Below are 17,357 nucleotides of genomic sequence, written 5' to 3'. Positions count from 1 at the left end.
GAACTGTCATCACTGGTTATCAACGGTTCAGGCAAATGAACGACCTAGGGAATAATTATGTCCTGCTGTCAATATCCGAGAAGGGGGTGGACGGGAGGCTCGGGGTTGATTTCGGTCCATCGGTTAATACTGAAACTCTAAAGCAAGATTTAAAAAGTGGCTGACAGAAGACGGCCTCTCAAATCAAGATTTTCACAAATTAAAACATTTTTAGATTCTTTGTTTTGACATTTGGGCGTGCACTGTTGCTAGGTAAAGAGAATATTCCAACACCTCCACCCTTTTACAGTCGACCCGCCCATTCTTAAATGTCCAATAACAAATTCACAGTGGTCTGTCACTAGGCAGTATTACACGTACGTGACCAATGATTTTTCCCTGGCCTAGAAGGGCGCAGGGAGCTGAAGGTAACTGAGTGGCAGCGATCGAGTCCCGGGGAAGTCTGTCACGGAGTCACCGTGAAAAACACCATCAGCCACAAAATGCCGAATAAAACTAAAAAGGAAAAGGTAACGTAATGTTTGCAAGATGACAGAAATAGGTTTTTATCTTTGTAGCCAAATATTTACTGGACGCTTATCGTTTCGTGTTTTTATTCGGCTAAAATAAATTGTATTTTTGTCCAAAGGCCTAGCAGAACAAGATTTTCAAACCGAATGGCTAGCCATCATCTAGGGTCAACAATGTAATTTAGCAATTTATAGCACAGATCTGACGTGGGACATTTTTAACATTATATAATGTGCTATATGGTCAGAAGCAGATCAACAATGCATTTTTAACTCTTAAATAATTAATAGCCTATACTGTAATTCTTCAGATTTATCAAAACAAGGCTCACAACAATGTCTAGTTTCATCATGTAGCCTACTACATCATATTATTTTAGCTGCAATCTGTCTACGAGCATGCTACATATAGGTGTCGCGCAGAGTTGACAGCTAGTTTAAGCATTAGCTAGCGACATTTGTTACATAAACGCAAGATTATGAACTTGAGTTTAAAATAGGCTGCAGCTGCAGGTCATAAATGAAAACTGCAACATTGTGTGAGATGATTCGTTATGTAGTGAGTATTGAACACATTCGTTTATTGCTGCTGGCTTTCTGTTAAAAAGAAAATGTCACAATCGTCATTAATAGTCTACATACATTTATTAATCTTATACTTGCTGTCAAGAGCAGGGTCTTCAACAGGACTTGTACTAAAACGGGTGTACAATAAAATAACATGTAAAATGTGTGTTACTTTTACATTTACACAAGATGTGGCTTCTTTTGCAGGAGCCAACCAAATCTGCCAAAAGCAGCACTAAAAACAGTAATGCCAACACTGGGAAAGACACAGGAACTGAAAATGCAGATGAGGTAAGATCATTTCATTTTCTTTTGCATAAATCCAAATGCCACAGTGTTTGTTGCAGTTAGTGATTGAAAGATGACACAGAAATTACATTCTCAGTAACAAGAGTAAAAAATAGATCTGTTTGGCCCTCACTTATATAGGCATATGGCACGTCTGTTGAGCCACACCGGCCTGCTGGTCGGATTCTCATCAGCTCCTCGGGAACATTGTTCACAAGGGCCATTATTGTGCTTGAATTAGAGCCAGACCCAATATGTTTTATCAGAAAAGGAGTGGCTAGCCGAGACCTCAGCTGTTGAGCCCTCTTGCACTCTCTCCTCTCCATTTACTACATGAAGTGTCCCACTCTCTGTACATGCAGAAAAGGACTATGTATTTCCCACTACCCATCTTTTCTTATCTCACTTCAATTGCCTGAATAAACGAAATGATGACAGTAAAGGCCCTACTGCAATAACATATTTCAATCACATGAACAAAGTGCTTACTGATTCAGTGTAGACCCATGGTTATTATGTGTAATTGACCAAAGTCTTGCGTCATTAGATCATTATCTGTATTAATATTTTCAGTGTTACAAATGGCCTTGCATTCAGGAGGAAATAGCCCACCAGATGGTTACTGGGAGGTGTCTAGGATGTAGTGTCCACTGACACTTCACAGCAGAGCATTTACAGTATCGCCATTTCGTGCTACGTAAGCCCCCCGCGACAGTTACCCACAGGCACCTGCCAAAGATGGAAATGAAAGGAAACTAGAAGGTCTTCTTTTTCATTGCCATTGACGAGAGACGAACACATCAGACCGTGTTGCAATCAATGTGGTTAGTTAACCTCCGGCCGAGAGTATTAGTTTACTTTAACAAACGTTAGCAATTGGGCTTTCTAAACATGCCACTGTTCAGAGAGTGGTATTAATGACAGCAGTGGCAGGGTGCTTGGGTTTGACGTTGCGCAGGGTGGGATGCTATTGATCAGGTCTATTTTAAGTCCAACTCAGTCATGCAAACTCGTCTATCCAGGCCATCACTGCCATGCCTTGGGCTGCCCTAAACATGTCTGATAGGAAGGTGTCATGGGCCTACAACAACACCCAACAACTGTGTCCGAACGAGACCAGATCTGAATCTGATATCGCCGTGTTGCCTTTCCGAACCCCTGAGCTGAGGACTTTAAAGGAGAACGTACAAACCAAGTGACCGTGCCCATGCACACAGCTTTAGCCAGGTTCACCACTCGAGAGCTAGGAATTCAATGGCATGGTTGAGTGACTACAAATGTTGTTGTTGTTTTTTTAGAAGCACTCATTTGTTAGACGATAACAAAGGTTTGATAATGTGGTGAACATCGATTGTACCAGCCCTCGCATCATCAAATGTCATGGAAGGTAGTGAGGGTAAAGACTGCTGGAACAAAGCCAGTGGGTGTGGTTTTCATTGTTGTGCCTATATTTCTGACCTAGACCTAAATGTTATGACAATTCATCAAAATGACTAAGAACATTGTAACATCAACTCTAACTGACATACTCAATGATCTCTGAAAGGACGGTCGTGCGTGCTCAGTTGGATTGTGAGGTTGTCTGTGTAGACTCCTTTTCATGTTTGTATTCGCATCAAGATTGATCATGTGACCTGGTAAGAAAGGGCTCGTCGTTTTCTGCTGCCAATCGATCACACAGATCCTCTCAAAGCACTTCAACAAGTGGACTCCTGCCATATGACCATCAGCAGCTTTTAGCTTAGACTTGTTCCTTATTACCCCTATCCCTGAATCCCATTGTGTTATTTGGTGATGGCACCTGACTCTTTGAAAGCTCCTTAAATATTCCTTTGTGCGAGGGCTCCTCTTGTCTATTCGTTCTCCATACTTCCTGACTCTACCGAAGATCTACACATCAGATCAGTGATTCAAAGAAAATCTGGAACCAGTCTTGGTCCCCATAACACAATGTGATAGCATGATTAGGGATGGGGTTATGGGTGTTCCAGTGTGCTAGCATGAGTAGGGACAGGGTTATGTTATTACATGTTGTGTAATCATGATTGCTGTCTCCTGCTGTGGTCTATTAGAAGGAAAATATCTGGGCTCAATTAAATAAAGCCAAGACGGTCTCTATGGTATCGTTCTCAGCTCTCTGTTTGGAGACTGGGATACATGTATATCACCACGTAGGAAGTGATTCTGGAGCTGTGAGACTATTGTAACATGAGAAAGGAGCAGATAATTGCACAATAAATGTTAAATGAAAAAAATTTCCTTTTTGAGATTTATGGCTCGGGTCAGGACTCAGATAAGAATGATCACAATGTAGGGATTTTAGATCCAAGTGTTCGGACCACACGCACTGTTGATTCTACATTGCATAAGTTTCGTAGTTGGACATCATGTAAAGCATGTGTGTGTCGTGTGTGTGTGTGTCTAGGCCCAGCAGCAGCAGACAGCCAGCAAGCGTCCCAGCAACAGCACCCCGCCGCCCACCCAGCTAAACAAGATCAAGTACTCTGGCGGCCCCCAGATCGTCAAGAAGGAGCGCCGCCAGAGCTCGTCACGATTCAACCTCACCAAGAACCGGGAGCTGCAGAAGCTGCCTGCGCTCAAAGGTAACTCACGGCTCAGTGAGCTGCGGTCACCGTGCCTTCGTCCGGGGCGCCGGACCAGCAACCGTAGGACAGTGCGACCCGACATTCCATGTCAATCTGGGGGCCGTCTTTTGGTCATGGATTGAACCTACCCAAACCAAGGTTTTATTTCACTTACTGGGGTTAGTTTGGGTCGGAGCATTAGTCGTGCAGCATGACACTGAGAATTGTTCTTTCATCCTACGCCTCAAGAGACAAGATTCCCTATCTTAACTTGAATTAATTGAATTTATGGAAATGCATCAGCCTCTTCCCATGTGTTTCTGAAAAGATTATTTTATTGGAAACGATTAGTTTTGTTGTCTCCCATGCTTCTGAATGACTCAGCAGTATCCCCCCCTGGAGACACGATGAAGGTCTGGGCTGACTGTGGCGTGTGAGTCAAAGGGGCTCCATAAGAAGTGAACGTTCTCTTCTTTAAGTGCTGACATACTTTCATTATCCCGTTTGCTTTTCTCTCTTTGTCTCCCTCCATTTCACTCACTTTACAGTCTCCCTCATGTTCTGGCTTAGGGCTCTTCTCCCTCCTCGCCCCCTCTCTCCCTCATTGTGAGTCCTCCCTTGTCTGGCCAGGCAGGCGGAGAGAGTGAGAGACAGAGAGAGAGCTTGAGAGAGAGAGAGTGAGAGAGAGCGAGAGACAGCGAGAGAGAGAGAGAGAGAGAGAGGGGGGAGCACATGACGGATCCCAGGCAGTAATTGGATCAGCAGTGCAAGTGTCTGCACTAAGTAGAACAGAGATGCCTCGCCACAACACACCGTGCAGACAGATTAGGGGCTCCTGGCGCAGGCGGGCACTCCCTTTTCCTCGCACTCCTCCATGCCAGGCTCACTGGAACTCCCCGCGGACCTGGGCCCCACGAGGGGGCCATCTCTGCTGAATTAGGCTGTCTCACAGCTACAAATGAGACGGAAACTAGGTGTCGATTTGAGATTATTATTTTTTTTTGGGGGGGGGGGGGGGGGTCTCCGATATTTATTGTCCAGTTCCTCAAATACTTTAGTCTGCAGTCACATTTACCTGCCTCTGGGGAGGATTTTAGTCGTTTAGTAAAAACAACTGGCAGTAATACACCCGTTAATGTACACCATGATGTTGTGAACATTACGTACTGGCTAATGTGCATTATGTGCTTCAAACAGTCAGGCTCCAACCGACAGATAATCGCTAGCATGGGCTGATTTAGCTCTATATAATCTATGCTGATTCCTGTTATTTATCTGAAGCATCGGTTTCACTCAATACAATTCCAGAAGGGTGATCACACACTGTGTGTGATCACCTGTGTTTTTCTGTGTTTTTGTTTGTTCCTAGATATATGTTGACACAGATATTGTCCAGTGGGTCAGAGTTGGGAAGTGTTTATTGAAACCCTAGCACCAGTCCCTCATCCTCTGTGGCGGTGACCAGTGCACACTTTGTGGGTGAATGACCCTGTGACCCCCCCCCCTGACAGCCCTGTTTTCACGGGAAGGTCAAATGAGACTTTCTTTGAAAACATAAGTAACCACTAGCGTTTTGAAGGACAATATTTTTCAAATGTTATTTCAGAGAACACTTATTATGGCATTTTCAGTAGTCTATTTGATTGCTGTTATTGGTCAAGGAAAACGATAGTGTGCTGATGTCGTTATTTCCCCTAGAAACCAGAACTGAGCGGTTTGCAGCTTACAAGTCTAATCAGTGTGCTTTTGTTTATATGTGATTGTTGTTTAGTTTCAGTGTGAGCATGTTTCTAGTACTGTTGGCCCTGGCAACCCACCCTCATTGGCAGTTTTATTGGACTCATTTCAAACAAACACAGGAAGCCTTGAATTCTCCCCTCCCTGCTTTTGTGTGACCTCACCTTCTTATTGGACTTACAGCACACTGTGTGTGTTTTAGTATGTGAGTACATGTGCCTCTACGTGCGTGTACAGTATGTTACCTCCACCACTGTGTGTTTACTGAAACAGCCATGTAAACTGGCCGTGTCACAATTCCAAGTCTAGCGTGGACACATACCACAGTCCTTTCCGTATTGCCTGGATATCTCTGAATAGCCTGGATATCTCCCATCTTTCCACACACTACCGAAAGTAAACCATTGCTGGACTGAGGTCCCTAATGATCTGCAGAGAGCAGACCACCAGAGATTTGTGAACCCTGTTTTGTTCTAACCAGCACATACAGTGAGGCTCTTGTTTGTATGTCTTGTTGAATCGCTGTACTAATCTGACAGAGATAATAGGAGTCTGTTGAGCGAAGTGAACCATGGCCTTGGGAAGTAGGGCTGTATGGAGTGATGGTGCCTGGAAGGGTGAAGGCCGGGTCTTATGACACATCAACTGAATGGATCGGGCCACGTGCTGATGTTGGCCTGCTGTTTTTGAACACTGGAACGAAACAAATTTAGTTGGAGATATAGATAGAATGTTCAAATGCTGCTTGGTTACTCCGGTTTCACAGGAACACCCCACTAGCTATTCAGTTTGACCTTGGAACACATTTGTTATTCCTCCGTAGAGAACTGCATTTTCAGTGCTCATCTACCTCTAGCCTAGCCTTGGTTACGTCAAAGCGATACGAGTTCGAAATCCGCTTGAATAAAACAGGCTTTGAAATGGGTTCAGATATAGATTTGATGTGCATGGTGTCAGGGGTGCGTCACCGGCTCAGGCTCCGTGGAGCTCCATGGAGGAGCTGCTGCTGCGGAATTGCAGGGGTGAGTCATCCTGGACGTTCAGGGCTGCTGCCGCTGTTCCAACCCCGTGTTCTCAGGTGGGTGCAGGGAGAACGTGGGGAGCCACAGGTTATCTTGCGCTCTCTCTCTCTCTATTTCTCTTTCTCTACTGTATCTCTACCAGGAAGAAGAGGGTAGGTGTAGGTAGAACCACCGTCGTGGGTAAACAGTCGCTGCCGATGTTTTTTTTTTTTGCCCGGTCGCAAATCCAGAATATTTGACCACACTTCAACACTTTGAAAGATCTCTGAGGATGGAAATAAAAAAGGTACAGTCTTTTAAAGTGTGAGATGGTAATCTTATAAAACATCTCTCCTGATCCTCTCATCTGCTTATGGAGCACAAGGCAGGGGTGGCGATGCAAGCAGACGTATAAGTCGGTCTTTAAGACCCTCGTCACCGGTAGGCTTCATGGGACACTGCCTCGCTTGTCGTGACTCACAGCCCCCCGCCCCTTCTGGAAGCTTCTGGAAGTCCTCACGAGAGCAGCTCTGCTGCATCCCTACACAAGCCTCTGCCCTGCCTCACTGCTCACACAAGTCACATGTCCTCCCCATCACTCCTGTCCCTCGACCCAGTGACGTATAGGGAGCCTACACTGGCAGTCACGTGACTGACAGACTTTGTGCGAAAGGCAACTTATGTATTTCTCCTTTTAAGGAAAATCAGTTTTTGCATTGTTTAGGTTTTACTGGATCGAGATAGACGGGTAATGAAGGGGGGAGAGAGTAAGGAAGACGTGCAGAAATGTCCCGAGCCGGAATTGAACCCGGGCCGCTGCATTTGGGCCTTGGCTTGTATGATGCGCGCCCTACCCGGTGAGCCACCAGAGCTCCCCTTTCGCTCTCTTGCCAACAGCAGAAACCCGCAACATAGACGACTCCCACCTCTGCCCTGAAACAAGATGGAAGGCCATGAGAGTGGAGTAGAAATAAGATAATCTAGCTTGATGTAATGGATCTGTGGCCAGGGGAGTGAGGCACTTGAAAAGCGAGCTAGTGGTTGTGCGGTTAGCAGCATAGCGCACTGATCTGGCTTGCTGTGATTATACCTCTAAGCAGCTTAAGTTTCTACTAGAACAGTGGCAGCTAGAAAGAGTTGAGGACCAATCCATTAACACTAACCCAGCATTTGTGTATTTTTTTCTCCCTCTTAATTAAAAACGTAACCTTGTTGTCTGTACAGCCACTCAGCGTAATGGGCTAATTTGCAAAATGTACAGCTGTTGTTGGATTAAATACATTGTTGTTGGGGGACTTTGTGTGTGTGTGTGTGTTTGTGTACGTGTGTGTTTTGTGAGGGTGCCTGTCAGTAGGAGGGTGTGTGTATGTGGCTCCTAGGCTAGCAGCGTTCCCTAAGGGCCTTCTGTCACATACCAGGGTGATTTGTGAGGAGTGTGACGACATGAGATAATCAAATAGGCCCCTTATGAGAAATGTGACTGTGTGGTGTCAAATTGTCTGTTTAGTGTCGGTCAGGGCAGGCTCTGTACAATAGCTCTTGGTATACAGTTAGTCAGTGCGCAGAGCAGTGCAGGCAGTGACACAACTCTGTCACGGTTCCTGAACTTTCTACCCAGAATTGCGCTAAACTTGTTTCAAACGGTCGCCGCGACTTCTTTAATGGAAGTCTTTGGTATGTTTCTTTAAACCCAGAAAGCTAAGATGGCTTTGGAAAAAGAATGCAGATGTCTGGTGTAATGTGGCTGTGTCGAGGACCACAGAGATGTCTCTGAGATGCCTTTCCAACAGCCATTCACTGGAGCATTTGTCTGTGACCCAGTTTCTCTACGGTCGTTTTCATTGTGTCTCTCCCTTCATTCCTCAGTGTCTGTCTCTCTCTCTTCTCTCTCCCCTTTAGCTCTGAGTTTGTGAGTTGTGGATTCATGTCCTCATCTCCCTGGCATATCAACTCTTGACCACTTTCTTTTCTCGACTGTCTCCCACCGAAACGACAACAAATTGCGAATGACTCCGCGCGTGTTTCATCGCAACCCTACAAGAGCGCAGTGATGCATTGCGTCCTTTCACATACCTCTTCCTGGATCCCATGAGGAGAGATGGATAAAGCCTCTTCAAAACCTTTTTCTACTTTGTGAAGGGGGCCATGAGCGCCCTCCACTGTGTTTGTCGGAGCTGCTCTGTGAGGGGGCTGACGGTTACAGGAGACCTTCATGTTGGTTGTCTAAGGGAGGACGAGGGGAGGCCAGCCAAAGACCTGTTGCATAAAGTGATTCAGCACAATGGCTTCACCCGCCCGCTCATTTTGAGATAGATCTCCTAGCTGGAATGTCTCTTACAGATGATTGCCATCTTTGTCTACCTTCTCCCTCCCTCCACTTTTCTTTTAACCCTCTCTCTCTTTTTCTCTCTCTCTCTCTTTTTCTCTCTCTCTCTTTTTTCTCTCTCTCTCTCTCTCTCTTTTTCTCTCTCTCTCTCTCTCTCTCTCCTCATTCTTCTCCTCAGATGCGCCCCCTATCGACCAGGAGGAGCTGTTTGTGCAGAAGCTGCGGCAGTGCTGCGTGCTCTTTGACTTCATCACGGACCCCCTGAGCGACCTCAAGTACAAGGAAGTGAAGCGGGCCGGCCTGAACGAGATGGTCGAATACATCACACACAACCGCGACGTGGTCACGGAGTCCATCTACCCCGAGGCTGTCATCATGGTGAGCGTGCGCACGTACAACACATTTCCTGCATACAATGTTAACATGTATACACTGTTCATACATTCCTACAGGTGACACAAAATACAGACTTGTTAGAATGACAAGACTGAATGATGTGTGTCTGCAGCAGGTGGATATGGTGTGTGAAGCCTCCATCCTATTTCCACCAGGACACAAGCAGGCCCGTAAGAGCCTTTCCCTCTCTCTTTTGACCCGCGTACGAGCTCACGTTGAAGGGGGACGTTTTCTGTCGAGGCCCCCTGCATTGTAGCACCTTCTCCCCAACGCTCCCTCCTCCCTCTCTCTCCCCCCCCCCCCCCCCCCCTGTTTTCCAGTGTAGTACATCCTGGCTTAATGACTTCTGCCTGGCCAGTCTCAGGAATCCACCCATGGGGAGGTGGAGGGAGGGCAGGGTTGGGGGGTGAGCGGGTGGGGCGGGGGGGTGGAGCACCAGCACCACAACATTGGGAGATCCCCAAAGCTCATTATTTATTGCTGGGATAAGTCATATCAGTGCAAATCCCTACGGAAGCTCGTAAGCCGGGCATTACTGTCGTTCTATTTGTTTTTGTCTGCCTCCCAGGTTTTTGGTGGGAGGGACTACATGGACTGCCTATCTGTCAGTGCACAGGCCTAACACCCTCGTCATGCTGCTTTATCCCTCTCCGTTCATTTAGCTCCTTCACTGACTATCACACACACGCACACACCCTCTCTCTGACACCCTCTCTCCCTCCATCCATCTTTTGTCCTCTCGTTTTTTTCCCCTCTGACTAACCGCCATCACTTCCTGCTTCGATTTCTCCACGTTCTGTCGATCAGCAGCCTCCTCACACCTCGGAGGCCCCCTGCTGTCCTCTCCTCCCTCCCCCCCCCCCCCCCCCCCCACACTTCATGTGAGAAGGTACAGTAACACAGCTCAAGCGTTAGCGCGGAGACGTGGCCAGGCTATTTCCAGCCTCCTCAGAGTCAGGGAGTTGCAGGCTGTAGCTCGAGGCTCAGGCAGGAAGCAGTCTCCTGGGAAGCTCTGCGTCACCGTTCAGACAGGAGATAGCTAGGCAGCTCAGCCGCATCTCTCAGGTAACAGAGATGGCAGCCTCACCCCTCCCCCTCCCTCCCCCTCCCTCCTCTCAGATTGAGAGATTGTCAGGGAGGGTGGATGTTTGGAGGCTTGCGGTCGTTTGTTTTACCCCCTGACTCGACCTCTAGGTTTTCACTCCTTCTTTGGGACGTTAGGCACCTGAGACACACAAGACACGTTTCCCCGATCTGTTTCTAATTTCCAGTCCGAGACATAGTTTGTTCGTCGTTGAAAGGATTGCTTTCCTCCATGAGCTGAAACGTGTGTGTGTGGGGGGGGAGTGTTTTGGCGCTGACTGACTCTCATCGCTCTGTCTAGTTTTCAGTGAACCTGTTCAGGACGCTGCCCCCGTCCTCCAACCCCACAGGAGCTGAGTTTGACCCAGAGGAGGATGAGCCCACGCTGGAGGCAGCCTGGCCCCACCTGCAGGTACCGGCGCTCGGGCATTTATTCATATTGTTACCTGACCACATTACTAGTTTCCCCAAGCAGTGTCCTAACCTTATGCTGAAAGCGTAACTCCCCCCCCCCCCCCCCTCTTTTTATCTTCAGCTGGTGTATGAGTTTTTCTTACGGTTCCTGGAGTCGCCTGATTTCCAGCCTAATGTCGCCAAAAAATACATTGACCAAAAGTTTGTGATGTCCGTAAGTATTCCCCCGTTTCCTTCAAGCTAAATGTGCTCGACAGCTGTCGAAACATCAAAGAAGCTGATGGTGTCGTCTCCTTGAACTCGCTAAACGAGGACATTAGCCTTTGTAAATGGAAGCGTGTGTGTGCTCGTGTGTGCGCTAGCCTGTGTGTTGTATGTGCGCATATGCGCTTCGCTGTCTGTGGAAAGGGCATTCCGCCTGGTTGCTCTCTCTCTCTCTCTCTCTCTCTCTCTCTCTCACACACAGTGGAAAGAAACGAGAGCTGAGAGGGACGTTATCACTCTGCTCTATCTGAGATCAATTTTCCGTGGCTGCGTCTCTGTGAATATTGATAAGAACTTGAGTCAGCCTACTCACTTTCTGAGTGCGGCGCTTGGCTCCCTCCCCTCGTGCTTGCATTGCATCCTGGCACAGCGTGGAGATGATGGCGTCTCATAACAACCAAACTCATGACCCAACTTGACCTCCTCAGTTTTTTTTGTTTTTTGTTTTTTTTTTCACTCTCACAAACCACCTGGCCTGCTGTAACAGTCCAAACTGAAATGTTCCTTCTTGATAATGCATTCATTGGCGCTAGCTTCCAGAGGAGCCTGTTGTAGGAATGTGAGAGAAGCTGGTGCTGCCTGATCATCCTGTCTGTCTCCCCCTGCAGCTCCTGGAGCTGTTCGACAGTGAAGATCCCAGGGAGAGGGACTTCCTCAAGACCATCCTGCATCGGATCTACGGCAAGTTCCTGGGCCTCAGGGCCTACATCCGCAGACAGATCAACAACATCTTCTACAGGTTTGACGCCAACCTCGACAATGTTCTAAAATATACAGGCTTGCCGGTGCTTTGGCCATATCGACTGGTTTAATACCTACAGTATATCTACTCGTCTGACAACGTCTGCATGGATCCCGTCAGTATTTCCTGTCTCACTTCAAGTCGACTGATACAGGATGTATTTATTCTTTCTGTTATTCTGCAGGTTTATATATGAAACGGAGCATCACAACGGAATCGCAGAGCTCTTAGAAATCCTAGGAAGGTAAGCGCGACCCCCCTCGGCCACCATCGTGCTCCTGCTTCCACCATGTCGACCTCGCCTGTCTAAACAAACCTGCCCCCCCCCTCCCCTCCCCCTGTCCCCCCTCGTCAGCATCATCAACGGCTTCGCCCTCCCACTGAAGGAGGAGCACAAGATGTTCCTGATCCGCGTGCTGCTGCCCCTCCACAAAGTCAAGTCTCTCAGCGTGTACCACCCGCAGGTCAGCACACGCCACAGCTGGCTCTGTTGGAAAGGCCTCCTCGACCCAGCAGGAGGGGGGGGGGGGGGCAGGTTCTCTATTAGGGCCCCCCCGGTCTGATGTTCTCTCTCTCACTGCTGGCCACCTCTCTCTCTCTCTCTCTCTCTCTCTCTCTCTCTCTCTCTCTCTCTCTCTCTCTCTCTCCCCACACAGCTGGCCTATTGTGTGGTGCAGTTCTTGGAAAAGGACAGCAGTCTGACTGAGCCGGTGAGTTTCTGCTCAATTGAGTTGGAGCCTTCAGTTCCAGCGTGTACCGAGAACAGAAGATCGGTTTATGTTTATATACACGTTTCTCTTGTATTCCTTTTAGCACGTCGCTTTTATCCAGAGTGTAGCAGATAATCAGAGACTAGAAGTGCACCGTTCTAACAGTATTACAGTGGTTAATGCCAAGGATAAGACTACATTACCTACAATTCGGTTGCGGTTGGAAAGCAAATGAGTGAAACAAGGATGTCCATTTTTAGGACCAAATCCTATTTCATCGCTTTATGTGTCTACCCCATAGGTGATAATGGGCCTGCTGAAATTCTGGCCCAAGACCCACAGTCCGAAAGAGGTGATGTTCCTCAACGAGCTGGAGGAGATCCTGGACGTCATCGAGCCCTCTGAGTTTGTCAAGGTCATGGAGCCGCTCTTCAGACAGCTGGCCAAGTGTGTGTCCAGTCCACACTTCCAGGTACGCTCGCCAGTAGATTGAACTGGCTTCTAATAAAACCATGTGACAGAAACATCAATGATTGTAGGAGGAGGTGTTTTTCCTGTATAAAGGAGGAAAACAACTTTTAAAGCGTGGTTAAGGAGAGCGGTTAAGGAGAGTTGGCTAACTAGCGAGTCCTGTTGTGTCTTGCAGGTGGCAGAGAGGGCGCTGTACTACTGGAATAACGAGTACATCATGAGTCTGATCAGTGACAACGCAGCCAAGATCCTCCCCATCATGTTCCCTGCTCTCTACAAAAACTCCAAGAGCCACTGGAACAAGTACGAGCCCACCCCACAGTGTTCTGAAGCCAGAGAGGGAATTCATGTCAATGTATTTATCCACCGGATGTGTGCCTCGATACTTTTCACCATTTTGTGTTTAGGTTTACTCAGACGAAACTCTGCGAAAGTCAGACGCTTAGGCTAAACATCCTATTAGGACTTAACCAGGGCTTTGACCTCTGGTTGGCCTCAGTCATATTACTGCCTGACTGGTATTATAATGGACATTCCTCTGTCCTTTGACAGAACAATCCATGGTCTGATCTACAACGCTTTGAAGCTCTTCATGGAGATGAACCAGAAACTGTTTGATGACTGCACTCAGCAGTACAAGGCAGAAAAACAGAAGTGAGTGCTATTTCAAACACACACACACACACAAACTCCCACACACATAAAAACCACACATACTGTGAGGGGACATCTTTATGATTGTCCTCTAAATCAGCACTGTCCCTTGTCCTCATCCAGGAGTATTGATCATGTTCCTGGGCCGAGGAAAATGCAAGGCAGGTGGTTTCGGAGTGGGACCAGTCTAAAGTGTTTGATGTTGGTGGGGTTTTTTAAATTGTATTCCTCAGAGAGAAGTACAAGCTTAAGGAGAGGGAGGAGATCTGGCACAAGATCGAGGAGCTGGCCAAGCAGAATCCCCAGGTAGGCTCCTCACCGCAGGGTGCCAGCAGCCTACAAGCCGTTGCAGCAGGAGTCTTAGGAAACCAGCCGGTTTCATGGATTTGTGTTGGACGCCGCTTTGTTTTTGTGTGGTAAAATCCAATGGCCGTCCACCCAGCACACCCCTTTTCAATTTCCCCTATTTTATAAATATCTCATACCTATCCCTTTAACACTACTGAATGGGCGCACGAGTCCTCACCAACTCACTTCAGTGTGGTTCTGCCTTGTCGTTGGGCTGTGGAGGAGGGAATCTTTGGGGTGTTTAAAACAGGGCCATGCTTTTCATAATTAGACATTCTTTTGTTCCAGACTTAACTAATAATCATAGTTAATCGTGTCTCGTGACAGCTTTCCTGCGCCAAAGGCTCAGGCAGATAGGATTTTAATTAAGTAGACTGTCTGCACAGCGAGTCACTGTTTGTGTGTGCGTGTGTCTCTTTTGTGTCCTAAACTCTGCGTTCTTTTCAGATGACCAAGGTCTCCTTGCGGCCGGGCCTCCACCCACAGGAAGAGGTGGGTTCCTATTAGCCGTCTTGGCACTAAGCTGCCTCTCTCTGCTCTGAGGACATCCGTGGGCGCATCACTGTTGATTTGTCCATTCAGACCCACTAATATGTGTGTTTGACTGCGTGTGTGTGTGTGCGCGCGCAGTACATGATGTACAATGAGAGTGCAGGAGGAGTGCCCCTATACTCTATGGAAATGGAGACGCCCACTGCCGAGGACATTCAGCTGCTGAAGAAGACTGTTGAGACCGAGGCCACACAGGTATCAGCACACTCACAGGTACAACCCGCTGCTCACACACACACACACACTCACAGGTACAACCCGCTGCTCACACACACACACACACACACTCACAGGTACAACCCGCTGCTCACACACACACACACACTCACACTCACAGGTACAACCCGCTGCTCTCACACACACACTCACACTGACAGGTACAACCCGCTGCTCACACACACTCACACTCACAGGTACAACCCGCTGCTCACACACTCACACTCACAGGTACAACCCGCTGCTCACACACACACACTTTCACAGCTACAACCCGCTTCTCACGCGCACACACACACTCACACACTTACACACACAACACCCTGTCTTAAACGCAAACACACTCAGGTACAACACACTATTTTTACACACACACACACTCACTGGTTTAACACTGCCTTACACGCACACTAGCGTGGAGCTGACCGGTGTCCCCTCTCTTTCTCCTGCCTCTTCTTCGCCCCCAGGGGATGAAGGAGATCAAGAAGGACAAGGCGCTGATGCGACGGAAGTCCGAGTTGCCGCAGGACGTGTACACTATAAAAGCCCTGGAGGCGCACAAGAGAGCGGAGGAGTACCTGACGGCCAATCAGGAAGCCCTCTGACCAGGGAACAGTGGGGGCCCCCTCTGCTAACTCCTCCCCCTCCTCCGTCTTTTATCCATCCACCAATCAATCGCCTGCTGTACACCTGACCGCCCGCCTTCTTTTCACCCGCGCCCCTCTTAGTTTCCCACCTCTGCTGGAGAGAGCCCTGTCGTCAGAACACCCGGTCATCACGAACTGTAAAATGCCAACAAATACCCGCCCTACACACACGCGCGCGTATATACATACATACACACACACACACACACACACTGTAATCTGAGAGTACAGTGGGACGATCATTAGGTTGCACGCGGACAGCAATCAGTTCCACAAATAATTGTGTAGGCCTCTGTGAAGCATGTTTGTTTCATTTTTGTTTCGGTCGGAGTTTGGATTTGTTTCCGATTTTCCTCATGTTGGTCCACCCTTGTTTCTTGCTGTGCAAAGAGAGTACTGCCCCGACATACCCCCGACACCCCATGTAGGGGCAAGTCAGTGTTCTTCTGCTTTGTGGAAGTGGCGTGAGGGTTCAAAACGTTCTGGAGATACATAGCCTTTGTTTTAGCTAGCTTGTGTACAGGCAGGGTGAATGTATGTTTCTTGTACATGGGGCAGCAGTTCTTCTCTGTCCGAATAGCACCCAGCTAGCAAGATCCAGGGATTTAATTGTTCAAGACAACAAGCCCCCTAAGCTCTCAAAGGCAATGGAAAAGAGCTCAACAAATTTGAGACTATCACCTTTGAAACGAATTAATGACCCAGTTATACCTCACGTGAATTTTGGTTGCTCACATTTGAGGACATTGTGTGTCCTAACATTGTTCATGTCTTTGCATCCCCAACTCATGGCCTTACAGTGTCTGTCGAAGAACCATCTCCCCTGGTTGGTTATTTGTAAGCTAACGGCATGATTGTAAAACCCTAAATGATTGGATTATGTACGAATCAATGAGAAACAATCACTGTACACTCAGATGCAGGTGCTCGCATGGAGTTCTAGGAGTGTTTTTTGTGTTCTGGTCTGTTTCTGACTTGTGTTTTTAAATGTTTTGCTGTTCACTAAACGGATATGGCCAAATACAGTAGATTTATTTTTGTCCTGTTAACTCCAAGGTAGTCCACTCTTAAAAGCACGTCACAATCCAAACACCGAATGTCCGTATTATCCGTACAAAGAGTCTTGCAAAAAAAAAAATCTCAACTTGGCTGTAGAAGAGTTTCATGCAAAAATGTTGTATTTTTGATAATTAGAGGGGGTAGCTCAAAAGTGAATCATGTCACTGTGTCAAAATGAGACCTTCAGAGAACCTTTCAGTCAGAGGTGGACAGGATGTCAGGGGTTTGTTCCTCATGCTGTAGCCATGTTGGACCGTAGGTTGCAGATATATTCTTTATTTGAGTGTTTTCCACAGACGCCGCCATAGTTATTACCAATAACAATACCATGTCAGGCCCCTATTCATGTGTTAATTAAGTATTAATATTACGTTTGGTTTATATTATTTGCTTCCTTTTTCCTGTGTCCCCCCACCTTGTTTCTCACGTTTGGTTTGTAGTCATGCTCCGTCACAAAAGAAAATGGCTATTTTCGTTTTCTTGTAGAGAATGATCTGCAAATAATTACTTTCTGTTCTCTTTCGTTTTCTTGTAGAGAATGATCTGCAAATAATTACTTTCTGTTCTCTGTTTGTGCAAATCTGCTCGAATCAATGGGTCTATGTCCTCGTCTGTGCTCTTCACTTTCTTTCAAGCGCCTAAGCAATATTTTTGGAGGAAACAAACTGATGAAACAAACTCATACAGTGTGTATGAAAGTGCGCTAAAACAATCCTCCTTATAGGTCTATACAGCTGGAGAAAAAAAAGTCACTTGCTTTACTATTCAGGCACATTATATATTGGGGG

General features: G+C 47.3%; 1 protein-coding gene across 2 annotated transcripts; it reads left to right on the top strand.

The window, feature by feature from the left end:
• The first annotated feature begins 378 nt into the window (after positions 1-378).
• ppp2r5d (protein phosphatase 2, regulatory subunit B', delta) lies at positions 379-16,895 on the top strand. Of its 2 annotated transcripts, none has more exons than XM_062463755.1 (17): positions 379-509; positions 1,284-1,367; positions 3,790-3,967; positions 9,192-9,391; positions 10,794-10,904; positions 11,028-11,120; positions 11,779-11,909; positions 12,097-12,156; positions 12,268-12,376; positions 12,569-12,622; positions 12,924-13,094; positions 13,269-13,396; positions 13,646-13,747; positions 13,981-14,053; positions 14,543-14,587; positions 14,726-14,860; positions 15,331-16,895. In XM_062463755.1, the coding sequence occupies exons 1-17, from the start codon at positions 483-485 to the stop codon at positions 15,466-15,468; spliced, it is 1,839 nt and encodes a 612-aa protein (XP_062319739.1). In that variant the 5' UTR covers positions 379-482; the 3' UTR covers positions 15,469-16,895. The 2 variants fall into 2 exon arrangements, with proteins under 2 accessions (XP_062319739.1, XP_062319740.1); XM_062463756.1 differs by having other exon boundaries at positions 429-509; positions 14,726-14,842.
• Positions 16,896-17,357: the final 462 nt, after the last annotated feature.

The sequence above is a fragment of the Osmerus eperlanus genome, chromosome 6 (assembly GCF_963692335.1).
Source record: "Osmerus eperlanus chromosome 6, fOsmEpe2.1, whole genome shotgun sequence".
Classification (NCBI taxonomy): domain Eukaryota; kingdom Metazoa; phylum Chordata; class Actinopteri; order Osmeriformes; family Osmeridae; genus Osmerus; species Osmerus eperlanus.
The sequence above is the reverse complement of the archived record's forward strand: the minus strand, read 5'-3'. Positions and strand labels throughout refer to the sequence as shown.